Consider the following 27086-nt stretch of genomic DNA (forward strand, 5'->3'; position numbering starts at 1 on the left):
AATGTTTTTTAATTCTCTTCTGAACTGGTAGAATTATCAATTGCTTGTGTCCTGTTAGATGGCAGCTTATTGACTACCTTCGCATCAAAGTACGTAACTCTATTCTGAAGTCTGGACAAGAGGGCAATGTCTACAAGAAAATTGTTTTTGTGTGTATTTAATATTTTGCTGACAAATGTAGTGTGCATCACAGTTTAGCTGAAACTTGTTTGTATCGTCACCAATGTACACCGTTAAGTAGTAAATGTATTGCGGAAATGAGGGTAAGAACTTAGACAGCCTTAAAAAGCCTTCTGGGTAATCTGCTTTACGGACTATTTTACTGCTCGCCTCTGCTGAACGAGCTCTTTATTTACTTTTTCTTCACTCCCTTATAAGACAAGATGACAGAGTGAAAATATGCAGAATAAGCCAATATTCTTTCACGTTCGAGTTGGCGTCAGCAGGACATTCTAATGGTGCAACACGCCGAAATGAGTGTCTCGCTTAGTTTATCCATGTGTTGACTCCATTTTAGCTTCTTATGCAGCTGGACCTGAGGAATTTTACACACTGTGCTTCATTAACTGTGTGACCATCCTAGCGGGTTTTATCTGTGGTGTGAAACTGAAATATGTGAGTGCTTGAGATATTACGGCACGTGCTGCTTGCTGCGGATGCTTTAGATGCCTGTTCGTCTCGCCTCAGACACTCTGCTGCAAATGATATTGAGGCTAGCGTGTAAATTTTTACTGCAGCAGATTCATTGGTCTGTCTTGTTAAGAGTGTGGTTGAATAGGTAAGATAAGAAATGATAGTACAGTATTGATGACCATCAGACACGACTTAATGTAGGTAGTCATGGATGTTTAAATAATCCACACGAATGAATGCCACCAGTAATGGAGAATGATGTACTGTCACACTTCAAAATACGGTTTTGGCAATGAAGTGTGAAGTATGATAATGTTCTGCATTCGAAGAAAATGACCGCACCTGTAACCTGCCATTAATTACCGGACATTTACTGAGTCTGTGAAATGTCACGAAAACAGTCCTGGTTGTAGTGCCAGGAGTTTCGTAAAGACGAAACAGAAATGTGAAAGGGGCAAAGGTCGATGCAACTGAACATCTCAGTAGACGGAAACGTGCCGCATTGGGAGATCGATTCTGTCCAATCGTTACATCGGCATTTGCTGTGCGGCAGATGAACTGTACACCTGCTTTGTCGGTGTAAAGGACTTTGTACCGGAATTGTCGAACTGCTGGATGTCTCCCAGCAAGGCACTGCGGCAGCTTTCGGGCAAGGATAAAGCCTAGTGAATGGTGTTGTCTCGCCGTCACTTAATGTGGTATTGGGTGGAGGCCATTACATTTCTGCACCGTATCGTTACGAAGGGTCAGATGACTTTTGGTAGCTGTTGTTAAATAATTCCTACACCTTGGTTCACATTTCTTTCATACTGGTTTGGCAGATTTTTCCCAATGGCACAAATGCCTAGAAAACTGTGGCATCTGCATGGAAATGTAATATGTACCAGTGCCTTAGTAACTTTGTGTACACTGTGTGATCAAAAGTATCCAAACACCTAGCTGAAAATGACTTAAAAGTTTGTGGTGGCATCCATCGGTAATACTGGAATTCAGTATGGTGTTCTCCCACCATTATCCTTGATGACAGCTTCCACTATCGCAGGCATACATTCAATCAGTTGGAGGAGGAGAGGAGGAGATTAGTGTCCCGTCGACAACGAGGTCATTAGAGACGGAGCGCAAGCTCGGGTGAGGGAAGGATGGGGAAGGAAATCGGCCGTGCCCTTTCAAAGGAACCATCCCGGCATTTGCCTGAAGCGATTTAGGGAAATCACGGAAAACCGAAATCAGGATGGCCGGAGACGGGATTGAACCGTCGTCCTCCCGAATGCAAGTCTAGTGTGCTAACCACTGCACCACCTCGCTTGGTTTCAATCAGGTGCTGGAAGATTTCTCGGGGAGTGGGAGCCCATTCTTCACGGTGTGCTCCACTGAGGAGAAGCATTGATGTCTGTCAGTGAGGCCTGGCACGAAGTCGGCGTTCCAAAACATCCCAAAGGTGTTCTAGAGGATTCATGTCAGGACTCTGTTCAGACCAGTCCATTACAGCGATGTTATTCTCGTGTAACCACTCCGCCACAGGCGGTACGTTACGAAAGGGTGCTCGGTCGTGTCGGAAGATGCAGTCGCCATCCCCAAATTGCTCTTCAACAGTGGGAACCAAGAAGGTGCTTAAAACATCAGTGTAGTTGGCCTGTGCTGTGATAGTGCCACACAAAACAATAAGGCGTGGAAGCCCCCTCCATGAAAACCACGACCCCACCATAACACCACAGCCTCCAAATTTTACTGTTGGCACTACACACGCTGGCATATAGTGTTCACCGGGCATTCACCATACCCACACCATGCCATCGGATCGCCACATTGTGTACCGTGATTCGTCACTCCACACAACGTTTTTTGACTGTTCAATTGTCCAAAGTTATATGTTCCTTACACCTAGCAAGGCGTCGTTTGGCATTTACCGGCGTGATGTGTGGCTCGTGAGCAGCCGCTCGACAGTGACATCCAAGTTTTATCACTTCCCGCCAAACTGTCACGGTACTTGCAGTGGATCCTGATAAGTCCGTGAGTTCCGTGGAGCACCCCACGATGTCTGTTGATTACTGAGGTGGCTGATATGGAGTACCTGGCAGTAGGTGGCAGCATAATGCACCTAATATGAAAAAGTATGTTTTTGGAAGTGTCCAGATAGTTTTGATCACGTAGTGTATCTGTTTGACTTCCTATGTCCTTTTTGAACCACCCTTGTATTTTAGCTTTTGTCTCTGTTTACCATTAATCCAATATGATCTCAGCACATAGGGCGGCAGGAGTGCTCGGGGCTACACAGTGTTTGAGGTGTCGAGCGGTTGTGCCATAAAGTGTAACGAAGCTGATTCATCTGTATTGCAGCACAGCACAGTTTTCATATTTAGCCGTTATTTAATTTAATTTAATTTTTTTTTGGCAGGCAGGAAATATAAAGCACGAAGCTGTTTGTGTTGTTACAGGTTCCTCTGTGGCCGGAGCGAAGCAGCGGGCAGACCTCACTGCCGGACGACGACGTCACCTACAGGTTTGTGCGTACTGAGTGATAATTCCTGTAATTGTAATGGGTCTATTTGCTCCAATAAAGTTTTAGGGTCAATCCATATGAAGTGGTCCAGTGATGGTTGCTTGACCATTTTTAAATATTTTCATTTTTTGTGTGTGATTGCCCTGTATTTGGAAAGTTCAAAACGGTTTTTTAAAATAATTTATCTTGCACCTTTACTGGATGGTGGCCATTTTTATTTATAGGTGTGCTACGATTTTTTGGTCTGCAGACATTAGCAAAAATTTTTAATATCTCTGCGGTGGGTTAAGTTACAACATTGCAGTTGACATGATTGTTTTTAGAAAAGTGTCCTCTACGACATTGTCTATTACACAAAATACCCTAAATTCAAAAATAACCAGTCAAAATGAGCTTCAGAGTTTGGTATCCAAATTTTCAAAAAACCACTTTTTAGGCTCAAAAATAACAAACAAGGAGTGATTTATGAGTGTCTATTTTTTTCCTGTAGTTAGATATCATACAGTACCAGCCTCGTATAGAGCAAGAACACTTACAATTGCTTCCTTAATTTTTTATGAACTTTTGAAATTTGAGAATTTTCATTTTTTGTAAAGTTTGGGGTTAGTTATCTCAGGTGGGACTGAGTATGAAAATATGATTTTCGCAAGGTATTTACACCTATATGATAGCAACATTCTGTAAAAATTTCAACATTGATATCTGACGGTGAACAAAGATATTAATCTTTGAAAATGAGGAGATAATTCACATTACTCTACAACTGATCTTATGGCTGTTGCCTATTTAAATGGTTTATTGTTTCATTGTAATAAAATTTAATTGTGACATCTATTTAGTTAACACTATCATCCAATATTCATTTAGTTTGTTTACTTTTAATAATGAAATATTAAACAATAGGAACTTTGGCTTTTGTTCTATCGTAATAAAAATGCCCATTTACATTTAGGTTTATTGTCATTAAAGAAGTACATTATTGCTGGGTGTGGCATTGTTGTAGGCAGTCTGTTCTGAAACCTTTGTTGGAGTGGATGTACTTACTTCATCGAGAATGTAAAATTTGTTGTGTGCTTTGTTCTCTGTGAGATTTGTAATTAATTTTGAGAGATTAACTGGAATGCAATAACATGGATGAACAGTGCTCTTTTTGACAGGTAGCAACTGAAGTGTGTCACAGAACAGTTTACGGTTCAGTTTTAAAAAACTTGAAGATGTCGGTGACTTTGATGAAGTTAGACAAACTTGCTTTAAATTTCGAGTAAGTTCTTCTGTAACATTGGTGTGTGAGTATCATGAGAAGAAATATATTCTGAAGTAAAACGACGTTTTTGGAAGAAAGTACTGTGATCCACTTAAAGTCCATAAAAGCCTATTACTGACGGTTTGAGGGAAATAAAACTTGAACATTTGTCCTTGTTTTGTCAGAGTGAAACAGCTTCCCAAGTGAAACGTTATGTGATTCCTGGGAATTCGTTGTGCCCAAATTGTTACTCAAAAATATTTGTTGTGAATCCAGAACCTGAATCATGTAACCTTGTTAATCACATTTATATTCCTAATGAGGAAGCTGTTAGCATATTGGATTTTTCTTGATCTAAGTTAGACATACCTCCTGCTTCGAAAATAATAAAATTAAGTAGCAGAAAAAGAAAAGCAGCTATTGGAAATAAGGCACAACAAATTTGAGACATAATTAGAAAAAAGATTTGGAATCGTGCTTTAATAATATAGATACCTACATCCTTCTGAATCTGCTTAGTGTATTCATCTCTTGGTCTCCCTCTACGAGTTTTACCCTCCATGCTGCCCTCCAGTGCTAAATTTGTGATCCCTTGATGCCTCAGAACATGTCCTACCAACCGATCCCTTCTTCTAGTCAAGTTGTGCCACAAACTCCTCTTCTCCCCAATCCTATTCAATACCTCCTCATTGGTTATGTGATGTACCCATCTGATCTTCAGCATTCTGCTGTAGCACCACATTTCGAAAGCTTCTATTCTCTTCTTGTCCAAACTATGTATCGTCCACGTTTCACTTCCATACATGGCTACACTCCCTACAGATACTTTCAAAATGACTTCCTGACACTGAAATCTATACTCGATGTTAACAAATTTCTCTTCTTCAGAAACACTTTCTTTGCCATTACCAGTCTACATTTTATATTCTCTCTACTTCGACCATCATCAGTTATTTTGCTCCCCAAATACAAAACTCATCTACTACTTTAAGCGTGTCATTTCCTAATCTAATTCCCACGGCATCGCCCGATTTAATTCGACTACAATATTTTAAAATGGTAGAGCAACTAACTTAATTTTTATTGGACCACTTCACTTGGATTGGCCCTTTTAAAGTAAATTTCCAAAGCTAGATTTGTGGACAGACTGTAACTGAAATTGCAGTACGTTTGTTTTGCTGTCAACAGAGCAAATTAACAGAGTGTCCATACCGATGAGGGAATGCCAAAACTTCCCGGCAGGTCAAAACGGCCTGCCAGGCTGGGACTCAAATCTGGAACCTTGCATTTGCTGGCAGTGTTTCAGTACACGGGAAAGCTTCTGTAGGATCGGAAAGTAGAGAAGTATCCAGGCAGCTATTTATACACATTAGTGTAAGGTGTGCAGCAACCCCCCCCTCCCTCGAGCTTTACAGCACCTCAATAATGCTTTCAACGAAGTTCTTAATGCCTGCAAAGGAATGGCAACCCAATCTTAGTCATCAAAACCTGAAGCCGTGGAAGGTAGTGATGACCGGTGCAGGGTCCGGACCGAAGTCAATGTTCAGGTTTCGAAGGTTTTGCAGCGAGTTCGTGTCGGGTCACTGGGCCGACTGCTCTATTTTGGGAGGGTTGTTTTTCACAGACGATGCCTTATGACAGGGTGCACTGTCGTGCCAGTAGAAACAATTTCATCTCCGACTGTTCCTGTACTGTACGTAGTACACAGTGCTGTATAATGTGTTTGTATCCCTTTGGATTTAGCATTGTCTTAAGCCCAGTACTGGGACCACACTCTGTGAAAAATGTCCTCGTACCTTAACCCTGCCACCATCTCCTTCTTTAACTGCTGCCACCACACACTGTGGCAGGAAGCGTTCTCCAGGCATTCGCCGTACCCGATCCCTTCCGTCGGATTGCCTCGTAGTATAGTGTGACTGATTCCTCAGAATAACTTCTTCCCACTGAGCAGTGGCATTGCTCTTTATAACACCTCCAACTTTAACATAGGTTAGGCACACTGAAGTCAGTCACAATCTCATTAGGGTTTTTTTATGCTCACAAATCTAGATTTCAGCTATAAATAGCCATCTTCAGTGCTACTGGATCAAAATTACTTTACTGTACGTAGAATAATAAGTAAACACCACATTATTCAATAGCAGCTATTTTTGAACAAGAGTGGATAACTGAACACGGTGTTTGCTTATTGTGTGACGTACAATAAATTAATTTTAATCCTGTGATTTTTTAATTTTTTTTTTCTTTCATGTTAGCGTTGAAGATAGCTATTTATAGCCAAAATCTAGATTTGCGAGCATAATAAAAACTAATGGGATTGCGACTGACTGCCGTACGCCCCTCCTTCCTTAAAATCTACGGTCACCGAGCACGTCGGTTTCTGTTCGAATCTGAGTCGGTGGACCCGAGACTTTGCCGACTACAGAAACGAGAGGCCCGACTGCCATGCCTCATTCTTTTTAATTCCCCACACACAGTTATCGTGCCAGTCAGACTGGTCGTAGCACTCGGGAATTCGTGAGCGATTCCTTCTGCCGATATCACGCAATTTCTCGCGACTGTCTTCCACTGCACTAGACGGTCCCCCTCCATCCTTACGCTAGGTGTCGGTTTAGCTCGGGTCGTTATTTCACATTTACATTCGGCAGTCACGTCACAGACAGTCGACTGGGGTGGTTTTAGAGCGGTTCGAATGTCTCCTGGTGGACTCGTTACTCGGCTGACATTGGGTGACTGCTCGGAGTTTGGAGTTAGTGAGCTCTCTCGACTGGCTCGTTCTGCCATTACTGTTCCTCTGTCAGTGACACAGTATTCCCCACCTCCGTTTACATAAGACTTCTCCTGTGAAACCTAGTAGTCTATTCCACATCAGTTAAGAACGTTCGGATATTTTTCGTCACACAGTGTGCGAGATGCACTGGCAGTCGTGAAGCCTCAATGGAAGATCGCAAATCGACTCCTGACTGGGCGGCTGAACTTCTCCGAGCGTGGACTCCCGGCTGTCGGTGCTGTACGGTCATTTTTTTGTGCCCGGGTAGGTAGTCGGACAAGAATGTTGCTCGCAAAAGGTGAGGCTCTGGGTTTGAGTGACAGTCTCGCACACAGTTTTGGGCTGCTAGCAAATTTCAAATGGGGAAGCGTTCGATAGGGGGGGGGGGGGGGGGGGGGGTTGGCGGCACTGTTTTTTTTTCAATTCGGATAAATTGCAGGTTCTGCTAAGACCGACTAAAAGATGGTATCCTATTTATGTAATTTTCATATCTAATGGGTCAATGAAAGAAAGTGATAACGCACAAGAGAGTATCGAGTCCATACGTGCTGTATGCTCGGTTAAATCCGGAGATGAGAATATAAATACAAAAAATATGAAACAGCTTATGTAGTAGACAGTATGTAGTACTGCTAGTACATACGAAACTTCTCGTTACTGGCGTGTATTGCATTCCGAATAACTCCAGATTTTTATTTATGGATATGGAGACAACTGGATGAAGAGGAAAAGAAATTTTATGAATTTTGGTTAGGGTAGCATGCGCAGCACTGAAAACGCGGGGAACTAGTGGCCTCAGTCCACAACAAACATACTCGTACCCTTTGACACCCGACATTTCATCCAGTCTCTCTCTGTCGTGAAGCTTCTCCCCTCTCCCTCCCACAGTCCCCTTCGTGTCCCACTGGCACTTTCTCCGCTCTGCCTCTCCCACTCTCACTGTCTTCGTCCCTTTCTCTCACTGTTCCTTAACACTGTCTCACAACTTTGCCAATTTCACTCTCTCTCTCTCTCTCTCTCTCTCTCTCTCTCTCTCTCTCTCTCTCTCTCTCTCTGTCCCCCTGTCTCTTTCGTTTCTCACTTGCAGCCCTCTGTCTAAAATTGAATATTTTTAGATTACATTTGCAATTTATCAAAAAATATGGTGTTTGGCTTGCAAGTACAAAGAATTTTGTGTGAGAAAATAATTTTTTGTTTGGTGTTTGCTCTGCCAGGTGGCACTATAGACTAATTTCTGGGTCGAGGTAAGAAGGCAGCGTGTGAGAAACTTTTATCGGTGACCTCTTAACCCTTGTGATGACCCCAGAACTTTTGCCATTTGTACACTACGTAACTTAAACTACATTTATGCATAAGTACGGAAACTTTTAACCTCTAGATCTCGCAAGTGGATAATGGTATAAAAAAAGTTCTGAAGTTCCCTGAGAACATGCGGTAAAAATGTGACTATTTGCCACAAACAGAAATTATAGGTATGGCCGTCCCCAGGATTAGTAATTTTGGTACCCGAGAATCGGGAACCACCCACGAACAGATGGTGCTTTTTGAAAGTCGTTTGAGGCCCGTACTAGATCTTACATAATGGAAAAGAAAGAACTGATTTGCTCGATTTGCCCGTATCAGACTTTTTAATGTTTAAATTTTGACCCTGCACTATAAGGTACCTACTGTATGCCAGTTCTTCGGCATGTGTACAGACGGTCGTTAGGCCAAGGGCTGTCCGTCCGAAACACTCGACCCCTTATCTCTCCGTTTGGTAGAACCCGACATACGACTCCCTGAGAAATCGTGTTTTCACTCGCGGCTTTTCGGAATGTGTCAGTACTGTGCACTGTCGTGCTCGATTTGAATTACTGCCTCTTAAATATCTCACCCGGATCCCGGACACAGGTTGCCTATCTTACAACTTCCGAGGGCAATGAAAACCTGATTTTCAATATTTCGTACAGTTACTGACTGGATGTAAAAAATTGTACGTGCTGTCATAATCTACTCATTAATAAGTGTAACCTTACATTAAAGGTTCAACAGTATAAGACAAGGTTTACACTTACATTCTGTGCGTATTTTTAGTCGCAGCATAACTCGTGACACACACATTATTCAGACTGTGTTCATCCGTTGTTTGGGAATGAGAGCACTTACCGACTTCGACAAACTTTACACACCATTTCACACCGTATGATACTTTTTGTTGCTGACACCCTACTCCCCCAGGAAATAATGAAATAGAAAAAGTTCATTACTCGCTAACCATGTTCTGTTTGTGCAATAAAACTTCAACATCAGGTGTGACATTTTAATTTATTACTTCTCTTCTGTTAACTGATTTGCAATGCATTTTGCATGTAATATGCATGTAAACCACTGACTCTGCCTGCAAATTACACTCCTGGAAATGGAAAAAGAACACATTGACACCGGTGTGTCAGACCCACCATACTTGCTCCGGACACTGCGAGAGGGCTGTACAAGCAATGATCACATGCACGGCACAGCGGACACACCAGGAACCGCGGTGTTGGCCGTCGAATGGCCCTAGCTGGGCAGCATTTGTGCACCACCGCCGTCAGTGTCAGCCAGTTTGCCATGGCATACGGAGCTCCATCGCAGTCTTTAACACTGGTAGCATGCCGCGACAGCGTGGACGTGAACCGTATGTGCAGTTAACGGACTTTGAGCGAGGGCGTATAGTGGGCATGCGGGAGGCCGGGTGGACGTACCGCCGAATTGCTCAACACGTGGGGCGTGAGGTCTCCACAGTACATCGATGTTGTCGCCAGTGGTCGGCGGAAGGTACACGTGCCCGTCGACCTGGGACCGGACCGCAGCGACGCACGGATGCACGCCAAGACCGTAGGATCCTACGCAGTGCCGTAGGGGACCGCACCGCCACTTCCCAGCAAATCAGGGACACTGTTGCTCCTGGGGTATCGGCGAGGACCATTCGCAACAGTCTCCATGAAGCTGGGCTACGGTCCCGCACACCGTTAGGCCGTTTTCCGCTCACGCCCCAACATCGTGCAGCCCGCCTCCAGTGGTGATGCGACAGGCGTGAATGGAGGGATGAATGGAGACGTGTCGTCTGCAGCGATGAGAGTCGCTTCTGCCTTGGTGCCAATGATGGTCGTATGCGTGTTTGGCGCCGTGCAGGTGAGCGCCACAATCAGGACTGCATACGACCGAGGCACACAGGGCCAACACCCGGCATCATGGTGTGGGGAGCGATCTCCTACACTGGCGGTACACCTCTGGTGATCGTCGAGGAGACACTGAATAGTGCATGGTACATCCAAACCGTCATGGAACCCATCGTTCTACCATTCCTAGACCGGCAAGGGAACTTGCTGCTCCAACAGGACAATGCACGTCCGCATGTATCCCGTGCCACCCAATGTGCTCTAGAAGGTGTAAGTCAACTACCCTGGCCAGCAAGATCTCCGGATCTGTCCCCCATTGAGCATGTTTGGGACTGGATGAAGCGTCGTCTCACGCGGTCTGCACGTCCAGCACGAACGCTGGACCAACTGAGGCGCCAGGTGGAAATGGCATGGCAAGCCGTTCCACAGGACTACATCCAGCATCTCTACGATCGTCTCCATGGGAGAATAGCAGCCTGCATTGCTGCGAAAGGTGGATATACACTGTACTAGTGCCGACATTGTGCATGCTCTGTTGCCTGTGTCTATGTGCCTGTGGTTCTGTCAGTGTGATCATGTGATGTATCTGACCCCAGGAACGTGTCAATAAAGTTTCCCCTTCCTGGGACAATGAATTCACGGTGTTCTTATTTCAATTTCCAGGAGTGTATATCAGTGCACGAGACGTGGTTCAGGTGGTGTGACATCGTAAGATCCGAGATGTCAGAAAATAGCTTTTCGGACTGTACTAGTAGTGTGTTTGATAATAAGAGCAGTAATGACTTGCACCGAATTTAAACATGACTTCAACCCTTTTTTAAACTGATTCTCTCTTGCACGCTTAATGTTAGATACGTAACACGAGAACCCGTTTGCAGAGTAATTAGAAGTTGTGAGCCATTTTATACACAGGAGCTCGGCTTTTTAGAGAGTTGGGGCCCTGAGGTTTTCTGGTCTAATGTAAACTGATCAGCACAAGGTCCTGTATTTATTTTTTTAACATACAGGGAACTCTTGTGACTGATATTGTAGTGTGTGCGTGCGTGTTTGAAAATCATTCTGGAATTGCGTGTGCTCGGTGACGAATGTAGATATGCACATCAGCAGTTGCTGTGAGAGGTAAATGCACGAGGCAACAGGCATAACATTGGGAGAACGGACAGATGGCAGGCAGGGAGTTGGAGTGTTAAGCGGTGCAGTGATGGGAGTTGGGGTGGGAGGCGGGCGATGTCGGGACACGTACGGGAGATGCGTGGGTGTGCGTGGCCAGTCGAAGGGGAGGTCGGGACTGATGTGGTGGCCGGCTGTGTCCAGTGTAGATCGACAATTTACAGAGTGTGCCAATTTGTACGGATAGGATGTTCCTAGTGGGAAAGAGAATTGATAAATTTTAAACATTATACGCTTTAATTACATATGGTGAACGCAGAGGATTGTAGCTTCAAAGTTTTCCTTAAAAGTGGTTGTGAAATAGAGCCTCGGGAAGTTAGAAGTGGGTGGAAAATTCGGAACGCAATACACTATATGATCAAAATTATATGGAGTGTTATTAGTGGATAGATATGTTGCCTCTATCCACCCTTCACCTTGAACTGTGCTCACTTTTGGTAAAGTGTCGTAGTGTCTGTGCCTCAGAGAAACTGGAGAGGGTATCGATTCCAGACACTGGGGTCTGGAGCTGAGTAGACACTGTGACTCGTCCCGAAGCTGTTCCGTCGGGTGTATGTCGGGACTGAGGTTGTACCGATCCATTTCGTAAATGTTTACTCTATTTGAAGAATCGATTTGCAGACGGTGTTTTGTGACGCTTCCTGACAGATTCAGACTGTGTGCCAGACCGGCCTCGAACTCGGGACCTTCACCTTTCGCGGGCAAGTGCTTTACCGACAGAGCTTCCCGAGTGCGACTCACGACCCGCCCTCACAGCTTCAGTTCTGCCAGTACCTCGCCTCTAGTTCTGCAAGGTTTGCAGGAGAGCTTCTGTGAAGTTTGAAAGGTAGAGGCAATATACTGGCAGAACTGAAGCTGTGAGGTCGGGTTATCGGTCGTGCTCGGGTAGCTCGGTCGGTAGAGAACGTTCCCGGAAAAGGCAAAAGTCCCGTGTCGTAGTCTCGTTCCGGCACTCTCCGCTGCAGAGTGAAAATTTCATTGTGCTGTTTCGTGATGCGCTGCACTGTCGTGACGCTACACTGAATCGCTGCCTACAAACTTTTCCTCCACCATACACACTAGATGGCACTGTAAAATGTGTTTGTATCCTTCCATGTTGTGCGATGGGGACTGTGCCGTAGTCGGAGAAAAAACATTTGCTTACCGTAAGACCACCTTCTCTGTACTTCTCTCTCGGCACTGCACGTAACGGCAGGTAACTTTCTCACCGGTTGCAAACCCTCCCGTTTGACTGCCTCAGTGTACGGCACGATCGAACACTTCAAATCTCTCGTTTCCAGTCATCCACTGTTCGGTGGCGTCACTCTGTACACGGTCCCGAGTGTCACTCGGCACTGGCTACAGACGGGTACAGCTTACGAGGGCTGCTGGGTCGCGCCGTACCCCACCGTGTATGGGTGTACGGTCACTGTGCTAGTTCTACTGCTCCTGACAGTTTTACGACCACCCTCCGCAATGTTAGGCGGTCACCGTCTCTGTGCATGAAGACTGCACCGTCTCAGTTTAGCGGCAGACGTTCCTTCGCACTTCCACTTCGCGGTCAGATCGCAGACTGTCATCTTCGGCAGCTGTTGGAGGGTCTGAATGTCTCAGACAGATTTGTTACTCGCGTGACGTGTGACGACCGATCGCCGAGCTCTCGTCGTAACTCGATAATGACGTATATTACTACGGGATCCACAGTTTTGGGGATTGCTAGGCCCTTTAGCAGAAAAGTGGCTTCTTTGATAAAAGCCAGTGTTCCCCCTTTTACAGTATTGTTTTTACATGAATTCTTAACACAGAATTCATCTCCCATAGTCCAAATATTATGATAAATTGTGAAAGTTGTGTACTTTGTCTTTAAGTATTCAGGGATTTTCATTTTCCTGCTCTGTTTGCACTGGCAACCTGTTATAGACTGTTGCTAGAGAACATAAAATTCCATTCTGAAGCCAAAAGAGGTATGCACAATCTACACAGGAATTATCTCTACTTTGGATACTGAGATTGTGAACTGCTGAATTCACCCATATCCACTATTGTCATTAACGACAAATACCATTAAGGACTGTAGTACACTCTGAATTCCTCAGATTCTGGCATTCTCGGAAGCTAGTGCCGAACCGTCTGTCAGTCCGCCTCACGTACCCGGTGGGACAATTGTCATGACAAGTGCGGTACGTGTCGGAAGGAACTTACTTTTCAGGAGTTACCTTTTCTCTGTATAAAAGTCTCCGGTCAAGATTCTGTTTAATAAAGAACACTTGCTTTATCTATTTTGTCCTTAGCTTTTTGCTTACTTTCCGTGAAATTGTGCCAAATTTGTAAGAATCCCTAAGTCCCTTAACAGGTCTCCGTAAGATGTTCAGTTATCAACTTTCCACAATATTTTTATTGCACACTTCTGCCAAACAAACATTTTTTACACCACAGCTGTAGTGTCAGAGTAGATTACGTCAGAGGACAGGACCGACAACGAATACCGTGCACATTATCATTTCCCGCACTATTCGTGTATTGAAATGTCTCGTAGTTGACCACCGTTGTTACATTGCCAGTAGCACAACCTCTGATGTAAATTGTTCGTGGCATATATGTGTGTAGGAATGTTTCTGATTTCCACACAATTGTGTGTAGATGTGTAGTGTACACCCTGTGTTTCGGGAACAAAGGAAGCAATCATAGGCCGATAAGTCGGGAGATCTGGGAGGCCGCAGGACATCACCACACGGTGTGGTGCACTGCTGTCATTGAAATTTGGGCACAGTGAAACGTGGCAGGGTCTTACCGAAAGAGGTACTCCCATGCAGGAAAGTGTGTGAGTTTGGGCACGAGGAATGTGTCAACTGCGGCAGTGTACTGCCGAGAGGTGAGTCCGCTCGTCCGTTTCTGTTCGTCTGTGTTTCTCCTCAAAAAGGAAAGGCCGATTGTGCCCATTAAAAAGGCGGCGCACCGTGACCTGACTTTCCGGGTGCGTAAGGGGTGTCGCCATCTTTGGGCCCCTCCAACACACTAGTACTGTGGTCGAGCTTTTGATGGGCATCATCGCCATACCTTTAGAAAAAGGAGCAGAAACTCATGACGTCTGCCAAACTTGAGATTTGTGGTGCATCTGAGATACAGTAATGATACCGAACGGATGCACGATCGTACTACGCTGAGAGGGCAAAAGTCTCGGGATACCTCCCAATACTGCGCCGGACCTCCGTTTGCCCATTCGACGTGCCGCAGACTCGTCAAATTGTCGGGAGTCCCCTACAGAAACACAGATCTGTGCTGCTCCTTTAGCTGTCTACTGTGAAGGTGTTGCCGGTGGAGGGTTTTGTGAACGAATTGACCTTCGATTGTGTCCCGTAAATGTTAGATGGGATTCGTGTCTGAAATCTGGGTGGCCCGATCGTTTGCCGAATTGCCCGGGCCGTTCTTCGAACCCGACTCGATCGATCGTGGCCCGGTGACGTGGGTCGTTGTCATCTGTAAAATTTCCGTCATTGTATGGCAACGGGATGTACGTGAATTACTGCAAATTGTCTCATAGTAGCTAAACGTATCCACTTCCAGTCAGTGATCGGTTCTGTTGGACCAGAGGACCCAGTCCATTTCATATAAACACAGTGCACACCATTACAGAGTCGTCACCAGGTTGCACAGTGTCTTTTTGACAGCACCAATCCACAAGTTCGTCGTGCCTGTGCCACACGAACCCTACCTTAGGCTCTTGCTGACCGAAACTGAGACTTGTCTGACTGGGCAACAGTTTTTCAGTCGTCTGCGGTCCGACAGGTGTGGTCACGAGCCCAGGAGAGGCACTGCAGGCGATGTCGTGTCGTTAGCGAGGGCACTCGCTCCATTTGTCTGTTACCGTAGCCCGTAAGGCCACATTTCGCCACACTGTCCTAACGGATACATTCATCATATGTGGTTATTTCGTGCAGTGTTACTTTTCTGTTAGCACTGAAGCTCTATGCAACCCCACTGCTGTCGGTCATGAAGTGCAGGCCCTCAGTCACTGTGTTGTCTGTGGTGAGAGGTGTTGCCTGGAATTTGGTATTCTCGGCACAGTAGCGACATTGTGGGCCTCGGAATATGCCGTTCCCAAATGATTTCAGACACGGAATGTCCCACGCTTCCCAACTGCGTCTAATATTCCACGTTAGAAGTCTGTTAATCCCTGTCGTGTGACCGTAATTGTGTCAGAAATCTTTCCACACGAATCACCTGAGCACGAATGGCAGCTCCACAAATGCACTGGCCCTTTTATAGCTCGTGCACGCGTTCCTACTGCCCTCTGTATATGCGCACATCACTGTCCCGTGATTTTGTCACCTTAGTGTATGTTGCAGAGGGGCCCGAAAGTAGTAGATTGGATTGGAAAAAACAGTCGCAATGAAGTAAAAATAATACACACAGCCGATGGAGTTGTTATTGCTACATGCAAATTAAAATAAATGTTGTCCCATTATCCATTAAAATTTGGGTTTTCACAAATTGCATCTGCTTTCCTAGTACTTGTTTCATGAGATCATTCCGTGAAGGTTGCACTGGATTGTACCTCATCTTTTATAAATAAAGATGATGTATCTGTGTCTTGGGTGGAGATCTGTGGTGTGCTCATCTCTTTGTTGTTCCTGTGCAATGGTTTGAAAAGATGAAAAAAATGATTGACTACTGTAATGATTAAATACTGTGTAAGAAGAGTATGGAAACAAAGGAAATTCGTGCCAATTTTACTGGGGGCTCGTATTCTGTTGTTTGCAATCGAACAAATAAGTTTAAATTTGGTCTCGGCAGCTCAGATGACGATTTGGGCAGTGTTCAGCTGGGTGAGCCATTAGCCCGGAAATGGTTGTGAATGTGCATAAAGTAATCACAGAGGCTGGCAGAGTGATAGGGTGAGGTACTGTTGAGGCTGTACAGATACTGTGGAACGAGCACCGTGGATTTTAACAGTGGAATTGAATACAATAATACTATCTGCTAGACTGCTGCCGCTGCTCTTAATTCGAGATCAGAAATGCGTCGGAACGAAAGTATCCGAACAATGTTTAACCGATTTTCAGCTCGACTGACAAGTTTTTCCCACCAGTTTGTGACTGCAGATCAAACTTCGGTGCACTGTCGTACACGAGAGATGAGACAGCACTTAACAGCAACAGACGCGTCGACTCATCGGAAAAAAAAAAAGTGCGATACAGTAGATTTTCTTCCCACTAATCAAACAATTACAGGTCACCACTACACTAACCTTCTATACAGACTATAGAGAAAGAGAGACAAAAAAGGCTAGGTATTATGAGGGAGAAAGTTGTTTTTGTCAATACGTTGTGTGCCGACACACTCTTGTCAGTCGTGGCAAAAATACGTGAACTGAGATACGGAATTTTGCCGCACCCGCCTTATTCGCCCGAGTTGCCTCCGTCGGACTTCTGTCTCTTCAGAGAGCTCAAAATTTTCCTCAGTGGGTGGAGAATCTTTTTGAATAAGGAACTGACTGTCAAAGCAGGTGCAGGTGCAGAGAAAACTAACTTCAGAGATGGGATGGAGACCTGAGAACATTGCCGGGTCGAGTTTGTTAGTGTACTGGGAGACGACAATGAAAAATAAAGTTTCACTGAGGCAAGATGTTTATTTCTATTCCGTTACGAGAACTTTTCAAATTACCCTCCTGTTGTACATTTAAGGTCAGCTGCCAGTTCAATGCTGTGTGCAGGCACTGCTGCGTTCTTAGCCGACGATGTCGTCTCCAAATAGCCTCGTGGAGCTTCCAAAATTTTCTAGTAGAGCATTTGTATGTACTGTAAACAGTAATAGCCCTATTACACTTTGACGGGCTACTTCTGGAATTACCTTTACATCTGTCGATTAAGAGTGAAGTGTTCAGAATCCATCAAAAATTTTGTCCCCCCCCCCCCCCCCCCCCCCAACTAGAAGGCAATGGGGGATGGTGCCTAAATGCTTTCCATTGTATGAAGCGCTGCAGATCTCGTTGAGGACCAGAGGGAGCTGAGTTTCACAAGATCTCTATTTGCAGAATTCGTGTTGATTTTTTATGGAGGAGATTTCTGTTCTCTAAAAATAAGGACTGGACAAATGATACTCACATTCGAATGGGCTAGAGTTTTCCCACCGTGCCGCAGCATTCAGTATAGTATCGAGCTCATTTGAACATTCGTGTGAAATTTGACTAGCACGGCTCATTTTAATATATTGTACAGTCTTTTTATTTTTCACATTAACAAACCCGAAATTACATTGTTCGCACAAAATACAAAAATATGTCCGATCACATCAGAGGTATGCTTCCTACTGACCCACTCAGCAGAAATAACAGTATTCCAAAGGGTTTACAATTTTTCCTGACAAATGAATTTCTATTAGTTTCAATTATTATTTCATACATGATCCAGAAATAAACGTGGTAAAAAGTACTAAATTGCGTAATTCATAGTATAAATTTTAAGTGTGCGAAATAATTCGTAATTTCAGATGTTCCTAAAAATAATAATAATAATAATATTAATAATAATAATAATAATAATAATTTGACTGTACATTCAGAAGTAGTACTTATTGATCAGAACATCAAAATGAAATAATTCCTTTTCGTAAAATTTAGCTTGATATATAACATACTGTGTATAAAATTACATAAAGTTTTCAGAAAAGCAGCTACGGCAATATTGATCAGTCCGAAATTTGAAGAATAATACTGGTATCGACAACTACTGTTATGGAAAAGTAATGCTAGAGGATGATGTCACAGTACGACGAGAGACTGTTGTTGTTGTTGTTGTTGTTGTGGTCTTCAATCCTGAGACTGGTTTGATGCAGCTCTCCATGCTACTCTATCCTGTGCAAACTTCATCATCTCCCAGTACCTACTGCAACCTACATCCTTCTGAATCTGCTTAGTGTATTCATCTCCTGGTCTCTATCTACGATTTTTACCCTCCATGCTGCTCTCCAATGCTAAATTTGTGATCCCTTGATGCCTCAAAACATGTCCTACCAACCGATCCCTTCTTCTAGTCAAGTTGTGCCACAAACTACTCTTCTCCCCAGTCCTCTTCAATACCTCCTCATTAGTTGCGTGATCTATCCACCTGATCTTCAGCATACTTCTGTAGCACCACATTTCGAAAACTTCTATTCTCTTCTTATCCAAACTAGTTATCGTCCATGTTTCACTTCCATACATGGCTACACTCCATACAAATACTTTCAGAAACGACTTCCTGATACATAAATCTATACTCAATGTTAACAAATTTCTCTTCTTCAGAAACGCTTTCCTTGCCATTGCCAGTCTACATTTTATATCCCCTCTACTTCGACCATCATCAGTTATTTTACTTCCTAAATAGCAAAACTCCTTTACTACTTTAAGTGTCTCATTTCCTAATCTAATTCCCTCAGCATCACCCAATTTAATTTGACTACATTCCATTATCCTCGTTATGCTTTTGTTGATGTTCATCTTATATCCTCCTTTCAAGACACTGTCCATTCCGTTAAACTGCTCTTCCAGGTCCTTTGCTGTCTCTGACAGAATTACAATGTCATCGGCGAACCTGAAAGTTTTTACTTCTTCTCCATGAATTTTAATACCTACTCCGAATTTTTCCTTTGTTTCCTTTACTGCTTGCTCAATGTACAGATTGAATAACATCGGGGAGAGGCTACAACCCTGTCTCACTCCCTTCCCAACCACTGCTTCACTTTCATGCCCCTCGACTCTCATAACTGCCATCTGGTTTCTGTACAAATTGTAAATAGCCTTTCGCTCCCTGTATTTTACCCCTGCCACCTTCAGAATTTGAAAGAGAGTATTCCAATCAACATTGTCAAAAGCTTTCTCCAAGTCTGCAAATGCTAGAAATGTATGTTTGCCTTTTCTTAATCTTTCTTCTAAGATAAGTCGTAAGGTCAGTATTGCCTCACGTGTTCCAACATTTCGACGGAATCCAAACTGACCCTCCCCGAGGTCCGCATCTACCAGTTTTTCCATTCATCTGTAAAGAATTCGCGTTAGTATTTTGCAGTTGTGACTTATTAAGCTGATAGTTCGGTAATTTTCACATCTGTCAGCACCTGATTTCTTTGGGATTGGAATTCTTGAAGTCTGAGGGTATTTCGCCTTTCTCATACATCTTGCTCACCAGATGGTAGAGTTTTTTCAGGACTGGCTCTCCCAAGGCCGTCAGTAGTTCTAATGGAATGTTGTCTACTCCCGGGGCCTTGTTTCGACTCAGGTCTTTCAGTCCTCTGTCAAACTCTTCACGCAGTATCTTATCTCCCATTTTGTCTTCATCTACATTCTCTTCCGTTTCCATAATATTGTCCTCAAGTACATCGTCCTTGTATAAACTGTCTATATACTCCTTCCACCTTTCTGCCTTCCCTTCTTTGCTTAGAGCTGGGTTGCCATCTGAGCTCTTGAAAATTCATACAAGTGGTTCTCTTCTCTCCAAAGGTCTCTTTAATTTTCCTGTAGGCAGTATCTATCTTACCCATAGTGAGATATGCCTCTACATCCTTACATTTATTTTCTAGCCATCCATGCTTAGCTATTTTGCACTCCCTGTCGATTTCATTTTTGAGACATTTGTATTCCTTTTTGCCTGCTTCATTTACTGAATTTTTTATTTTCTCCTTTCATCAATTAAATTCAAAATTTCTTCTGTTACCCAAGGATTTCTAGCAGCCCTCGTCTTTTTACCTACTTGATCCTCTGCTGCCTTCACTACTTCATCCCTCAGGGCTACCCATTCTTCTTCTCGTGTGTTTCTTTCCCCCCTTTCCTGTCAATTGTTACCTTATGCTCTCCTTGAAACTCTGTACAAACTCTGGTTCTTTCAGCTTATCCAGATCCCATGTCCTTAAATCCCCACCTTTTTGCAGTTTCTTCAGTTTTAATCTATAGGTCATAACCAATAGATTGTGGTCAGAGTCCACATCTGCCCCTGGAAATGTCCTACAATTTAAAACCTGATTCCTAAATTTCTGTCTTAACCATTATATAATCTATCTGATACCCTTTAGTATCTCCAGGATTCTTCCATGTATACAACCTTCTTTTATGATTCTTGAACCAAGTGTTAGCTATGATTAAGTTATGCTCTGTGCAAAATTCCACCAGACGGCTTCCTCCTTCATTTCTTAGCCCCAATCCGTATTCACCCACTATGTTTCCTTCTCTCCCTTTTCCTACTGACGAATTCCAGTCACCCATAACTATTAAATTTTTGTCTCCCTTCACTACCTGAATAATTTCTTTTATCTCATCGTACATTTCGTCAATTTCATCATCATCTGCAGAGCTAGTTGGCATATAAACTTGTATTACTGTAGTAGGCATGGGCTTTGTGTCTATCTTGACCACAATAATGCGTTCCCTATACTGTTTGTAGTAGCTTACGTGCACTCCTATTTTTTTTTATTTTTTTTATTTTTTTTTTATTCATTATTAAACCAATTCATGCATTAACCCTATTTGATTTTGTATTTATAACCCTGTATTCACCTGACCAAAAGTCTTGTTCCTCCTGCCACTGAACTTCACTAATTCCCACCATATCTAATTTTAACCTATCCATTTCCCTTTTTAAATTTTCTAACCTACCTGCCCGATTAAGGGATCTGACATTCCATGCTCCGATCCGTAGAACGCCAGTTTTCTTTCTCCTGATAACGACGTCCTCCTGAGTAGTCCCCGCCCGGACATCCGAATGGGGGACTATTTTACCTCCGGAATATTTTACCCAAGTGGACGCCATCATCATTCAATCATACAGTAAAGCTGCATGTCCTCGGGAAAAATTACGGCTGTAGTTTCCCCTTGCTTTCAGCCATTCGCAGTACCAGCACAGCAAGGCCGTTTTGGTTAATGTTGCAAGGCCAGATCAGTCAATCATCCAGACTGTTGCCCCTGCAACTACTGAAAAGGCTGCTTCCCCTCTTCAGGAACTGTTGTGTTTGAACAAATTTACAAGTTCTCATAAAGTGCCGGTATGAATGGATATATTAACATATATGCTGATTTTGATGTAAAGGTAACATAGACAAAAATGTCCTCCAAAAATATTGCTTGACTGAAACTAGTATAATATTTTCTTTGTTTATAACAGAACATAATGTTTTACCAAGTGAGTTGCAAGTAAGTAATTCAGTCCCAGTTCGTATATTAGAATAACAATTAAAAACTTCAATACATTTTAATCAACCTGAAAACAATGTGGTAAAATTCAGATGAATCGACGAAGAAAATTAGTCAAGAATCAAATGCCAAACAAACGAAACGTATTGTAACAAAGTGGCTAATTTTATTGCATGGCAGCAAGACCCGTTGTGGTAACATTACCATTAGACATCACAAGGTAGTGGGATGAACAAAAGCTCCAGAAGTGAAGAGAATCATGTTTGCAATCTTTTATTTATTTATTAGCTGCCATTGTTAACCATGATCTGCACTCGATAAGATATTTCAGCACTCATTTCGTAGTAATTTTTGTTATTAAAATCGACAGTGCATTTTAAATGCTAAGATTGGTTGTTACAATAATTCCAACAAAAGTCAATAGATCACAGGTTGATCAAAAGATCGAACGGCACCTTAGATTTCCCAAACTGTGACATAAACTGTTCGAACAGTTAGTCGTGTTGGAACGAGGCCCTACCAAAAATATAGTAATGTGTTACCATAACATTTATCGTATTTCTACAAGAGACTAGTGTGAGCAATATAGGCGTACATCCTGCAACCCTTCTTGAAAATGGAAACAACCTGCACTTTTCCCGTGTGCTAGGTACCTTTTGTTGCTGTACTGACGTGAGATAAATTACTTCCAGAAGCGTAGTGAGTTCTTTTGCGTAATTTGTGTGCACCATTACAGCTCTTTCAGCATTCCCAGATGCCTTTCCACATTTGAGCAGCATCAATCATCTTTCTGTTCTGCAGTCACTTGTCAGTGTCTACCATTTTGGCATTTGTGTGACAGTTGAAAGAGACTGTGTTATGATTTTCCACATTAAAACAGTTTCACAAGACCAAATTCAGTATTTTGCCCTGCTTTGTCATCTTCCATTTTGGTTCCAGTACAGTAACTGAGTGACAGAATACACAACTTTGATCTGCTTACTGTTTGTACATAATACTGAAACTTCTACAGGTCGGAAGTCAGATTTTTTGACAAAACTTTTACTTTCAAAGTCCTTGTTCTGCTTTGGCTCATTTTGCTCATTTAATTGTTTGTTTGTAAGCTAGGCTTCGACTTCGCATAAACCTGTTTGACAGTGTCAAGCGTTTTCGTAGCAAGTTTCTAATGCAGTACTATCGAACTGTGGTGGGCTTTTTCTATCCGTCATGACCTTGTCCAGAACATAGTCGTCTAGGGGATATTGATCAATGCTTTTGAATTTTATCAATTTGTGCTCCACATCTTTGTCCTCACAGCAAAATATTTTATGTCTACAACTCAGATAATCTTCAATTTTTGCCCATTACGCTCACTAAGGAAAAATATTTTTCTATCTTTCTTAACATTCCTCGACAGCACGGAGATCACCGATGTCTCCTGTTCGTTAACCTATTTGAAAAATACACTTCTGTCTGCAGCTAAGAGATCTAGGACATGACACGCAGTTCATTTCTGTAATTATCTGCTCGAACAAATTTTTAGTTCACACTTTTGCAGTAAGACCATCTCCGTAGCTTAATCGTCTGTAGCTCGGAAGGACCGGAGTTCAATTGCCGGTACCTCCTCAGATTTTCTCTCGGTAGGCACGTTTGGTACGGGTTCCACCTAGCCATTGTGAGGCTAGGTGAGTAGTTACACAAATAAAGAAGCAGTAGGATTTGTCTACCGGCAGGAAGCGACGACGTGCCGATCGCGTGTCCCACTATCTTAGATCGCTCCTCGTACTCCCCGGTAAGGAGCAGGCAGGCGTTCGGAACAAACCCGAGGCCTAATCTGCATGTGATGTTTACATTACTTTACACTTTCGGAATAATGTCGTGCGAATCCCTGTCTCCGACACTATATTTCATTGCAGGACTCGGCCATTCTGTAGTGGGAAAGCTGTAGTGCCTCCTGTTACGATAACACAATCGTGAAACTTGTTCACCATATTCTGCAAGTTCTCTCTGAAGTGCTCCCCCCACTATAGCTTGTGACATAAGTAGTCTATATAAGCATCAGAGTGTCATGTCTGACCCAGATTACCGTATTATTGGTCAAATGTTTGCGTGTAATGACACACTCTATAAATTATGCAGTGGGTTGCTCTCAGAGTCTGAATTTTCGTAGGCTAATGAAGAGTAGGAAATGTCAAATAGACCAGTGTGAGGTGTAGGTTTGCTTAATAATAAAAAATATATATATATTTATATAAATTGCTGGAGAGAGATCGGGACAATCAAGAAATAATTAATTGGTAATTTGAGGGACAGAGAAATATTTCAGAAACAGCTATCCATTTAAATGGAGTGTCAAAAAGTCCTCACTTCGAGGCAGGCCTAACAGTATCACAGAAAAAGTTGCATTGGGGCAATATGTAACTATCGTTATGGCCTCTTTTGAACCGAGCACTAAATTTTGAACATTTCGAGAACAATTTTCTGAACTAAGCTTCAAAATTAAAATGGAAAAAATAATAAAAAACCCCCAATCAAATGTTTAGTGAAATGATTTGTCTAAAACTAAGAAATATAATAAATTAGAGAAACATTTGACACACCTTTGAACAGTGCTCGAAATCTTGTAGAGCAAATGATACGTCAACTGAAATACACATATTCTTTCCTGATATTTCGAGCATTCTCCATCAAAGAATTGGAAATAGCAAAAATGTTGAACTTTTTTTACACCTCTGGGTATAGACGACAGATTTGGGTGTGCATCGGACATTTCTCTCATGTATATTATTTCTTGCTTTGAAAGATCGATCCACAAAATATCTGGCTGTAGTTTATTTATTTATTTATTTATTTATTTTTAATTTTTCCACATCCGTTTTGCCCCGTCGTCCCCAGGAGCCGTAGGACGTAGCGTCTCGGCGTAGTCTCGGCCGAGCGGAGCATGGAAACGGAGGCGGCAGCGGCCTCCGGCAGCTCGGCCGCCGCGGGGCCGTCGGCAGGCACCTCCGGCACGCGGGTCCCGACATCGATGCCGCCGTTCGACGTCCCGCCAGCGGGCGGGCCGGCGCGGAACCCGCCGCCGGGCCCCGAGGAGCCGGGAGCGGCGCCGCACGCGCGGACGCGGCTGCACGACATCGTGAAGGAGCTGGACCCGAACGAGCGGCTATCGGACGAGGTGGAGGATGTGCTGCTGGAGTTGGCGGACGACTTCGTGGAGGCGACGGTGCGGGCGGCGTGCCTGTCGGCGCGCCACCGCCGCTCCGCCGTCGTGGAGGCCCGCGACGTGCAGCTGCACCTGGAGCGCCACTGGAACATGTGGCTCCCGGGGTTCGGCACCGAGGAGGTGCAGCCGTACGCTCCGGCTGCCGAGGGGGAGGCCCACCGCCGCCGCATGGAGCTCGTGCGCGAGGCCGTCGGCAAGTAACGGCGGACGCGTCCGGGGAGGTGACTGTCGAAATTGTACTGGGAGGGAGCTGGCTTTCATTTCATTTACAGTCGACACTGAAAACGGCGGAGAGGTGTTCGGTGCGGTATTGCAGTTCAGAGTGTGACGACATTTGAGGAAGAGTGGTACGTTAGGAGCTGGTAGTGTGCCCCCTACCCCCTCCCCATCCTTCCACTGCGAGAGGACATAAGTTTGTAGACTATAAGAAATTGACTCAAGTACGTACACAGTGCCGTCTATTAGTGAAATGAGCCTACTGTCATGCGATATTGGACACAATTTTTTGCTTCAAATTCTTCGTTTGAGAAAACTGTAAACTTTTGACAAGACGTAACAGCTAGGTGTTACTCGAGTTGGCGAGGAGAAATTCGGAGTGCTGCCGGTAGGTGTGTCGAAAAGTGAAGGAAATGACTATCTAGTTCTTGGAACTTCGATACTGTGGGCAGAGGTAGGTTGCTAGTTAACGTAAAGAAGATAAGTTAAGTTCCAGACAGATACAATTAAAAGGCACTCACGTATAACTTTCAGCCGCGGCCTCGATCGGCAGAAGAGAAAGGCGGACCGTTCGTAACGCTGGCGAGCACACCTAGTGCATGTGTGACCGCGAACTCTGGCAGCTCTGACCGAGGTATCGGAGCTGGCAGCCGTGTGTGCACGAAGTAAACTGCCTCGTGTGTGCGGACGGGATACGTCTGTCTTCTGTTGAGGCAGTGGCTGAAAGCTTTATGTAAGTGTATTTTAATTGCGACTTGACACATCTTCTTTACAGTAAATAGCACTCTGTCTTTTCCTACACTGTCAATATTCCTCCCCGGAGTTTAGTTCTAGGAACTGTTCGATAATTCGTCACGGGGGATAGGTTTCGGAATTACGACGACAGAGGCGTACCCGTCACGAGGATGGGGGAGACGGGTGGTGGAGGTGGTACGTAACATTGTCGTTCATGCTTGTTACACGTTTCGGTCACCAGTAACCGGAATTTCCCGCCACGATTTGTGTGCCGGTCACCCGTACCGTCTTTCGGTGGCTGTACGAGTGTACGGTTTAGCTACTAGCTGTAACTTCCTTTCAAGTGGAGGACCTCGGTGACATCACAAAATTTTACCAGTCCCTGTGCTGTTAGCGTGTAGAGAAATCATAGACTGGAAGTTTTGTGCATACACTTTATTTCTCTTTTATGTGGGACAAATTTTGGTCTCTCTGCTGAAATCCTAGAAACATTTATCAGTGGTAGCTTTTGTGATATATTTATTGTCCTGTGTAATTTTTGTGTGTGTTCGTAAGATGTACACGACTTGTAATTGCTTAACAGGCATACTGTTTTAAAACACTGAAAAACATTTGGAGGACGGTTTCAGTAAAATATGTTTGACATTCTGGTCAAATACAAATAATAAGGTAATAATTGTCGTCGGAGTGTTGTGTTATATTTCTGAATTTTCATATTTCTTCCAAAGTTAAAATTTTTTAAAAAAGTTATGAGATGCAGCAGTTGCTACCTAATTGAAATACAGTGTTTCCATAAACTGTCTGACAACTTTAGACTTTAATAGTGTGGAAGTTATAAAAGAAGGTAAGAATGTAGAAAACTCGTAAAATTCTGTTTTTGTCATTTGTACAAGTCATCTGCATCCCTAGTGTCTCAAACATGTGGTCAGTATTGAATTTCTCTCTGGAAGCACACCAGAAATGTCAGATCGCACAGCAAATGCACGTCCCGAGTCCGAACCTCGATACGGTAGACCCGATCCTGTCAGGCAATTCGCGGTGGCCGCAGAATTGGGCCGTTCGGAAACTATCCATTTGCAAATTGAAAGATGTTTAGGGACTAGTAAAGAGATTAGAATGCAGAACGACTTCGAATTGGAGTTATTTTGAACAGATCGGTAACACGACTGTGCAAGAGTCCGCACCACACGTCGACCTCGATACACACTTTCGACTTCACGTCAATGTGAGGACGCTCAGATAGATGGTAGGATAGTTCATTTTGCCAGATATGTGAAAAGTTCACCCGTCAGAGAAAAAATCTTTTTGAAAAAGTTACTGTTCGTGTCAGTCATGGCTA

At 43.7% G+C, this 27086-nt stretch overlaps 1 protein-coding gene across 8 annotated transcripts in view; it reads left to right on the forward strand.

The window, feature by feature from the left end:
• LOC126295486 (transcription initiation factor TFIID subunit 12-like) overlaps positions 1–26549 on the forward strand; it is a 52681-nt gene extending 26132 nt beyond the window's left edge. For all 8 annotated transcript variants that reach the window (XM_049988041.1, XM_049988042.1, XM_049988043.1 and 5 more), the window contains 2 exons: positions 3069–3133; positions 24469–26549. In XM_049988041.1, coding sequence (XP_049843998.1) covers positions 24515–24997 — 483 coding nt within the window. In that variant the 5' untranslated portion in view covers positions 3069–3133; positions 24469–24514 and the 3' untranslated portion in view covers positions 24998–26549. The remainder of the gene's footprint in view (positions 1–3068; positions 3134–24468) is intronic.
• Positions 26550–27086: the final 537 nt, after the last annotated feature.

Source organism: Schistocerca gregaria, chromosome 11 (assembly GCF_023897955.1).
Source record: "Schistocerca gregaria isolate iqSchGreg1 chromosome 11, iqSchGreg1.2, whole genome shotgun sequence".
Lineage (NCBI taxonomy): Eukaryota > Metazoa > Arthropoda > Insecta > Orthoptera > Acrididae > Schistocerca > Schistocerca gregaria.